The sequence below is a fragment of the Carya illinoinensis genome, chromosome 3 (assembly GCF_018687715.1).
Source record: "Carya illinoinensis cultivar Pawnee chromosome 3, C.illinoinensisPawnee_v1, whole genome shotgun sequence".
NCBI classification, from domain to species: Eukaryota; Viridiplantae; Streptophyta; class Magnoliopsida; order Fagales; family Juglandaceae; genus Carya; species Carya illinoinensis.
This window is the reverse complement of record NC_056754.1, coordinates 53650129-53660129: the sequence shown is the minus strand read 5'-3', so window position 1 is coordinate 53660129 and position 10001 is coordinate 53650129. Positions and strand designations below refer to the sequence as shown.

General features: G+C 36.8%; 1 protein-coding gene across 1 annotated transcript; it reads left to right on the top strand.

The window, feature by feature from the left end:
* The first annotated feature begins 8745 nt into the window (after positions 1-8745).
* On the top strand, positions 8746-9662 carry LOC122305784 (zinc finger BED domain-containing protein RICESLEEPER 1-like). Its single transcript, XM_043118329.1, has 2 exons — positions 8746-9473; positions 9582-9662. Exons 1-2 carry the CDS (start codon positions 8783-8785, stop codon positions 9644-9646), a joined length of 756 nt encoding a protein of 251 aa, XP_042974263.1. The 5' UTR covers positions 8746-8782; the 3' UTR covers positions 9647-9662.
* Positions 9663-10001: the final 339 nt, after the last annotated feature.

Here is a 10001-nt window from a genome sequence, read left to right as displayed (position 1 = left end):
TCCTGACAAATTTCTATAAAACTGTCAAACTATATCATTATTATATATAGCCATTATAACTCACGTAGTTGTGCTCAGCAGCTTCAGTAATAAATCTACCCTTCTTTGTAGACCAATGCACCTCCCGATAGAAAGCAACATGATTTGGAGCTTGTTCCCGCTTCATGATTTTAACATCAGTTTAATAAGTAAAATATTCATAATGGAAACAGGAAGAAAAACACTATATGACTTTGTTAATTAAATGTATAACTTCACCTTTTCCTCCATTAGCCTAACAAATGACTTCCTGCCACCCGTGTGATTTATCCTTTGATTTTTCCTATTACTTTTGTTCCGCCTTGATAGGTTCTATCATTGACACAATGTAATTAATCCCAACGTCCAGGTACAAGAATTATTAGAAAAGCTGCTAATAAACTGTAAAGACTGAGAGTACAGTTTTCTTACCTGAAATTCCTCACTCCCCCATCTCTCACATAAAGCTTCCCACACAGCTTTGTCCACCATCTTTGTCCCTCCAGAAAGGGCTGCCTCATGTGTTTCATACTCTTTGTATTTGCAGTGTAATAGGTAGTGAAAATCATTATATTTCTGAGCAAGTGCCATTGCCACTGTCTCTCGATGGTTGCTTTTAAACCAATCCAATTCAAAATCAGCCTACATGTATCAACTCATTAGTGTCACTGAAAAATGCCAAATTAAAAAATTATGTCAGTATTTGCTGTAATCATATGCCAATGGTTTTACCCTGACACGATCTGTTAGCTCTTCCTTGTTCAGTTTATCAACACGAGTCCAGCTTGCATGACGCATGTCGGCATACAACTTCACAATCCATGTCACGCGTGTTGAAAATATCGTTGCATTTTCACATGATACTCCTCTTTGCCCATCCTTAATCTCCACCGCCACTTTCCCAAACTTCCGAATGCGATCAAATTGGGAACACCTTGCTGGTCCTCTTCCACGCTTCCGAGTGGGAGGAGCTTGCACAATGAAAGCAGAATTTGTTATTTATCACCTTATTACCACTTGCAAATGGACAATGTACCAATTCTATTTAATACACAGTTGGTACAATTCTGAAACTTGTGTATTAATCATCTTATATACCTTCAACTAGCGTGTTAGCAACTTCAGCCTCATTCACAGGATTTGTGTCCTCCTCTGGTGCGACACTTGGGCCTTGAGTGGATGCCTCTGAAAATGAAACAGACTCGTCCCTTAGAATGTGTGCTCGAGTTTGTGCCCCTTGGCCTCTACCATGTACTGATGTGCGATTGCCACCACGTCCATTACATGCATTCCTTGTTCCTCTCATTGTAGCTACATCATATAATAAATTGTTAATATCAGCTTTTCATCCATATCTAAAATGAAAGGCCAGATTGTATATTTCCATAAATTCCCTGAATCGTATATCTGGTATACCATACAACCATTTGACAGGACTAAAGTTATGCTATATATATATAACAGATATGGACACTACAGATGAGCATATACATAAAACTATTATTATAGCTATACACACTACATATGTTTGTTATAAACACTTACACTGTGAAAAACAGAAAATCCCAGTGACCTTTTCTCTTAAAATATCATCACATACATACTATATTTATGCCATTGCAATCTATTCTCAGCAACTTGCCTTCAAATGCCTCGTATTTCAAAAGCACCCCTATTCTTGAGATATTGATGGTGATAGGGACCAGACTTAGAAGGGGTGTCACACCATCGAATATTTGCACATTTCTAGATAATACAAACTTAGTCTTTTACAAATACATATTAGAACCTACTGGAACAAGTTATAATACTCATAAATCTATATCCTTTGACCCACCCAGCATATTTGGCAATTCCTGATACATATGTAAAGTTACTTGTAGCTGAGGGAAATAACAAATGCCAGTGTAAAAACTATTCTGTTATCGCACCATTGACAACAGATTTCTCAGGTTATTGAACCCCATCATATTCAGGCACAAATACAACCTCTGTTCTTTATTTATTTTTTTTTTAACTTTCAAAGCTTAAGAAGTAGAGGTAGTCAGTTTATAGAAACAACATTTGAACAATTTGCATGTAAAGAGTAAAAGGTAAGGAGGACTCACACAGGGCAATTCACAGTGGGAAGGCTTTAAACAACTGAATAGCTGGGGTCGGTTGCTGCTGCTATGTAGGTGTTGAGTTTCCCAGAGGACAGAAACTCGCATAGCCAAACTTCTCAATATGCCTCAACTTCCTCCATTGGTAATGGGCATTAGAGGGCAGCTTATATATCTCTTCAAAACCCAGGAACGTAACCATGATTTACATAAAGCAACTTAACTCAGGATGTTAACCAGAAGTATACCAAACTCAACCACTTTCTGACTTCACTCCTTGGAAAAGGTGCCCAAAATTTTAGATTTCCCACATATTGCAGGGTGCTTACCGCGCAATGACTTGCCTACAATCCATGGCTCTTATACATTTTTTTAATTTATTCCCATCGTGTATAGAGATTGCTGCTCGTGATAAAGTCACGTATGCTTTCAACATTTGGGGCTCATATCTTAGTCATTAGCCGTGTGCAATGCGTATGGGTTTGATTTCCCCAATTTATTATTACTTTAGTCTAATAACCACATGAATCTCCACTAACCAATTCATACCAAATAATTAATTGTGCTTTAAGCTAGTCAGTTCTTTTAGAATTTCCAATTTAAATTGAGACGATATATATAGTCCCATTCCAACAGATAGTGCTACTGTGCATTGTTTACATTGCCTCAAATATCTTTGCAAATCGTACCGTGACATCTAGAATGATTGAATTTCCTGTAAAGTCATTCCTCTTGCTCTCTCAATCACCAACAGTTCACTGAAGTGTCCAACTAAACTTAGCTTGTAGTAGCCAAACTTCAGTAGCCAATAAATTATCTCCTAATATAGAACCAGTAAAATATTTAACACTATAACAACAAGTACAATGTATAACCAGTAAATATATCACAAATACATTGTGAATGATGCAAATCCCAACCTTATAAGGTAAGTATGGAAGAGCTCCACCGCCACACAATTGAAGCTATATATAATAGCTTCTACTAACAGGAAATTTTAATACATATGAGAGTAAATTAGGCCTTGCATGGCTGCAAATCACTCCTCCATGACAAGTAGCCATGCTGCATTTTATATTCATACAAATTTACATCAATCCAAGTCATATATATATATATATAGTACTCTCAATTCATACTATGCATTGTGGACGTTTACTAACTAAAAACAACAATCCATAAACAAATACTCCTATATATATTTTGTACCATACAACAATTCATAAAATTTAACATTTCTCAGGTTATTAAGTACTCCTGCAGAAAGGTATTGGTATTGAATATTCATAGCTTCTTACATAGCAAATGATAAAGTGAAGTCGTCTTAAACAGTCTGAAACTTCAGTTGTCATTAAATACAACAGCAACAACAGAGCATATCCCTATTTTGGTCAATAATCAGGATGGGTTTTTGGTCTCAATTAAAACCTATTTATACATGCTTAAAACATGGATCAAAACCCTCCAGCATGCAGTAATGCTGTTATGTACTGAAGAGTACAAATGTTTGAACCTACTTGTTCATATAATCATAAATACTTGTTCTACCCCTACATTTCGCTCATAACCAGTAATTACCTACTGATCAGTACAAATTACTATAATAAATCGAGTTCAAAAGTAACTCTACATCACCACATTAGTAAATATATAGGGAAATTCACAAGTACATGCAATTAGACCAAACATTATTCAGAATCTGTTTCAGAATTCGATTGGGAGTCGTCCTCATTCTCAGACTCATAATGGTCAGTATTGGGATGATCGCCATAGTCGTCACCATCCACATCATCTTCAATAAAAGTTTGGTCGGCATTGTCGGGAGTAGAACGAGGTAGCGTAGTTGCCTCATTAACAACAATTACTTCTTCATCCTCTCGATGCAATGTGTTTCCCAAGCCAGTATCACTTTCATTGATCGGAAAATCTTCAGTACTAGCTTCTTCCTCTTGAAATGCATCACCTTCAGAGGAGTCCTCACCATCATCCAATGCAGTTTGGACGGGTGGAATGTCATAGACATTCCTATTGGTTATCTTTTGTACCACTTGCCAATTCCCCACCATACTATCATCTTTTAAATAAAATACTTGTGAGCACTGAGATGCAAGGGCGAAAGGCTCATCCTGATACCACTTTCTTGATGTATTCACACTTGTAAGGTGGTCCCCTACACGTATGCCGCGTCTATGATCACCAACATCCCACCAGTCACATTTAAACAAGTACACAAGATGCCACCCCATGTAGCGTAATTCAAGGATCTCTTTCAACACACCATAGAAATCAACTGGCATCGACTGATGTACCCCAGTAACAACCACCCCACTATTTTGGCTGCGTCGATGTTGTTCACGGTCTTTTATGTGAAACCGAATTCCATTCATGATGCATCCACTATATGATCCCACCCAAGGATCTGGTCCGCAAGCAAGAGCATAAAGTTCATCTGTAACTTCATCTGGATTCAAGATACGCAACTCTCGAATCTATTAACAACCATAGAGGCAATAGGTTAATAAAATACCACTCTGCAATAACTTACATCTATATTTATTGAGCGGAAATGTATATATGTTCAAGCAACATATATTCATAACTTACATGGTTCTTGAACCATTTCCCAAATTCGGTCTGGTGCCTACGATCAACATTGCTGGGGTCCTCTTCTTTAATCTTGTTATAGTGCTGACTACGAACATTGAAAATTTGGATAGAGTTAGTTTACAATGTGTTTCAAAAGATAAATACAACAGAGTATCTGGTTGAAAAGTTCTCGTGCCATACTTACTCTAGGTAATGCTATATCTCAGGACAATTGTTAAGTACATACCACTCAGCTTTTGCAAATAGCTGATCATCCAATCTATCAGTGGAGGACGAACCCATTGGTCTCACCTTTTGAAAAAATACACTCATACTACCCGGTGTATGGTCTGGACCGACATCCACATTTTGCTCTTCCCTAATAAAAGTCGTCTCAATGTCATGGAGATACATCGAACAAAATGTAAGGCACTCAACATGAATATAGGCCTCAGCAATTGAGCCTTCAGGTCTTACCATATTTTTTACATAACGCTTGAACTTCCCTAGATACCGTTCAAAAGGATACATCCACCTATACTGGACAGGTCCCGCAAGTAGGGGAGAGTATCGGACGGTCCGGACCGGCAAAACCGACCGGACCGGCAGTTTCGGTCCGAACCGAACCGAACCGGTAGAATGTCCGGTCGGTTTCGGTCCTATTTTCTCTGGACCGATAGGTTTCGGTTCAGTCCCGGTCCAGGGGGGTTTTGCCCCGGACCGGACCGAACCGAACCGAATGAATATTAATATATTTTATTATTTATATAATAATTATAATTATATATAATTATTTATAATTTTTATAATTGTATATAATTATTTATAATTGTATATAATCTATAATTATTTATAATTTTTATCTTACCTAATAGGCTAATATTTATCATACTAATTATTAATATATATAATTTTATACTAATACAATAATACTAATATAATAATATTTATACTAACTTACTAAGACTAAGACTAAATCACTAACCGTCTATATTAATAAATGACTACTAGTTATTAGTATTACATGATATTTACATCTAGTTATTAGTTATAATTTATAAACTTATAATAAATAAGTTAATAAATATTACTAATTTACTATATATTAATAGACTAATAGTATTACTATATTAGTATAATAGTCTATTAGTAATTTAGTATATAGTAAATTACTAATATATATAATAGTAATTATAGTATACTATTAGTTATATATATATTAAATTAATATATTTAAGTTATTATCTATTAGTACTAGTGTAACTACTAACTAGTGTTATTACATATTAATATTATTAGTTACTAGTTATTACATCTAGACTATCTAGTTATTAGACTATAGTAAATAAGTTAATAAATATTACTAATTTACTATATACTAAATTACTAATAGACTAATAGTATTAGTATAATAGTAAATTACTAAGTTAGTAAATTTCAAAAACAAAAAAAAACTCTCTAAGTTAGTAATAATTAACTAAATTAACAATTAACTAGTGATTTTTTTAATGATTTAATTAAATAATACACATTAAATAGTTTACCTAATTTTATTTTTACTAACTTAAATATATTTTTACCAACTTATTAATTTTTTTTTATTGTTTAGAATTAGATTTTAGAAGAATTTATATGGGTTGCGTGAAACGGCGCCGTTTCACGCAACCCATATATTTTTTTCTGAAATTATGTGCTGAAACGGCGCCGTTCCAGCACATAATTTCCCTTTCCCCCCCCCCTCCCCCCCGATTCCCTCCACTCCTCCTTCAGTCTTCACTCCACTTTCTCTCTCAACTCTCAAGTGAAAAACACGCTCGACGCTCACTTGATTCTACAGACCCTAGCCCTGTGCCGTGCGCATCCCCTCCTAGCCGTAACCCATTGCCGACGCTGTGCCGTAGCCCACTTGCCCCTCCGTCGCATCTCAAACGAGGTGCCTCTCTCTCTCTCTCTCTCTCTCTATTATTTTTATATCTTACCTATTAGTTATTATTTTTGTTAATTTGCTTGATAGTTGTGGATATTAGGCTTGTTTGTGTGCTGGATAGTTGTGGATTTTAGAGCATTGGCGACTTGTGCCCATTTCTGGAAAACAGATGGGTTCGCTCGAGCCTCGTGTACTTGCGCTCGAGCGAACCCAGGCAGAGTGGAGCGCTCGACGCTTGCTCGACTTTCAGCTCGAGTGAACTCAGGCAGAGTTGAGCGCTCGACTCTCGCTCGACATTCCACTCGAGCGAAATCAGGTAGAGTTGAGCGCTCGACTCTTGCTTGACATTCCGCTCGAGTGAACTCAGGCAGAGTTAAGCGCTCGACTCTCGCTCGACATTCCGCTCGAGCGAACTGAAAAATCTTATTTTTTTTATAAAATTATTATTATAAAAATAAATTTATATTATCATTTTGATGAATCAAATGGCTAATCCAATGTGGGATTATGGATAGAAAGGTCTTAGATTTATGGAAAACTTGTACTTTTCATCAATTTTTGAAGATGGCTTTGATGAAGCCAATGTGGATGCCTGGATGGATATTAGGGTTGTTTGTGTGCTGGATAGTGGTGGATATTAGGGTTGTTTCCAGGCTACGGACAGCCAATTGTTCTAGAAAAACTTATTACACTAATTGTTGGTTGTTTATTTTTCTAGATGGATTCGTCAACTTCAACCAATGAGGTGCAAGAGTCAATACAAAGCCCTGGTATGCCTCCGCCCCCACCCCCATCCAATGTAAGTGATAAATCTAACATTGGTGGGTCACAAAGTGGTAGAGTTAGGTCAATGGTTTGGGATCACTTTACAAGAATATCAAAAGGGGATCCCACTAAACCTAGGGCTGCATGTAATTACTGTGGTGCTTCGTATGCGTGTGATACAAAGATCAATGGTACAAAGTCTATGAAGCATCACATTGAGAAGCAATGTAAGAAAGGTCCATTTAAGAATACGGATAAGTCCCAGACGACTCTAGGTTGGAAAATGGAGGGAGGTAGTGGTGGTGGGGGACTTGTGCCCATTTCATTTAGTGTTGAGGCTTGCCGACAAGCCTTGACAGAGATGATTATTGTTGATGAGTTGCCATTTAGGTTTGTTGAATGGGAGGGTTTTAGAAAGTTTATGCTTGTGGTTTGCCCTAAGTGGGTAGGGATTCCATCCCGTTGGACGATTGCGAATGATTGTTTTAATTTGTTTATCAGTGAAAAAAATAAATTAAAAAGTGCTCTTCGAGGGCAACGAATTTCCCTCACCACGGATACATGGACATCCGTGCAAAATCTTAATTATATGTGTCTCACAGCACATTTTATTGATGATGACTGGAAGCTACATAAGAGGATTCTTTCCTTTTCTTTGGATGAAAATCACAAGGGTGATACACTTGGTAAGGGCATAGAGTTGTGTTTGCATGATTGGGGGCGACCGAAAATACTTGCTATCACTCTTGATAATGCAAGTTCTAATAATGGGGCCATTTCTTATTTGAAAAAAAAAACCAAGTATAGGAGGGATACGGTCTTGGAACATGAATTCTTGCATGTTCGATGTTGTGCACACATTCTAAATTTAATTGTGCGTGAGGGATTGAAAGAGTATGAGGAGTCTATTGCGAAGGTGAGGGGTGTTGTGAAGTATGTTAAATCCTCCCCTCAAAGGTGGGATACATTTAAGAAGTGTGTGGCATTGGAAGTGATTAAATGCAAAAGTCATGTTTGACTAGATGTACCGACTAGGTGGAACTCCACCTATCTTATGTTGGAGAGGGCTGGGAAATTTAGAAAAGCTTTTGATCGGTTGGAGGAAGAAGATATGTGCTTTTTAAGTAGTATTGGAGATGATGATGATGACGATGATGAAGGTGATGTGGTAACTAGAAGAAAGTCAAAGAAGTTAGGGCCTCCCAATGCATCCGATTGGGATAAGGTACGGTTGTTTGAGAAGTTTCTTGCATTATTTCATGATGCAACTTTACGCTTCTCGGGGGGTGAGTATGTAACTTGCAATACCTTTTTTTCGGAGTTGGTGAATATTAAAAATGTCATTAACATAGAGTGTGAAGAAGGAAGTCCCGTGGTGGGATTAATGGCCTCAAATATGAAGAGAAAGTTTGAAAAGTATTGGGAGAATATGGATAATCAGAATATGCTGTTGTACGTTGGGATTGTTCTTGATCCTCGTTACAAGATGCGATATCTTGACTTTGGGTTGAGAAAAATGTATGCATATGATCAATCAAAAATCATTGATATGAGTTGGAAGGTGAAAAATGCATTTATCCGCATGTATGAGGCATACATCCAAAATGAAGAAGGGAGTTCTCCTCAACGCACAAGTTCCCCACGTGAAGATGCGAGTCCTTCCACAACTCAGTCTACGAATAGACATGCTGCATTGATGGCCCAATTTAAGCAAGAGTTACAGTCAGAAGACTCTTTGGAAAGCAGGTCAGAGGTTGATAGATATCTAGCTGAAAAATGTGAGGATGAAGGTGATAATTTTGACCTACTAAATTGGTGGAAGGTGAATTCAGTTAGATATCGCATACTTTCAAAGGTTGCACGCGATGTACTTGCAATACCGGTATCTACTGTGGCCTCTGAATCTACATTCAGCACTGCGGGTCGTGTACTTGACCCTTTCCGAAGTAGTTTAAATCCGATGATGGTTGAGGCTCTCATATGCGCACAAAATTGGCTCCGTTCTTCCTCTACTCCAATAAGCCTTAGGACTTTAATGGATGAAGTGGAGGAATTTGAGAAGCAGATAGATATGGGTATGTAATCAATTAACTTTGATTTATTTTGTGGTATATTTTGTTTTATCTTCTATATTATTTTAACTTTATTTCATTTGTTTTGTATTAAATTTTTATGGATTGAAGGAGAACTTGTTGGGGAATTGGCTTATTCTGCAGAAGGATCAAATGAAATGGCTACCGAGTCTTAACCCAATGTTGATGTAAGACATGAATTCTGTTTAAAATCTATATTTTTTTTCCCAGTTTTATTTCTTTCTAGATGTGATTTGTTTGTAAAATCTGCTTCTCTATTATATTTGGACTTTAATACTTGAAAAATTCACAAGTTAAACTCAATAAACATCTTGTTTTATAGTGATTCTGTACATATCAAGGCCTTGTGTCATTAATCCTCTCCTAAAACCATCTTATCTAGGCCTTGTGTCATTAATTGCTGCACTTTGAAGAAGTGCATGGTAAAAAGACTCAGTTACAGTTTGTGTAAAAGGCTAACTAAAGGTTGATTTATTTTATGTTCACCAATATCATCTTGTTTTGTACCAA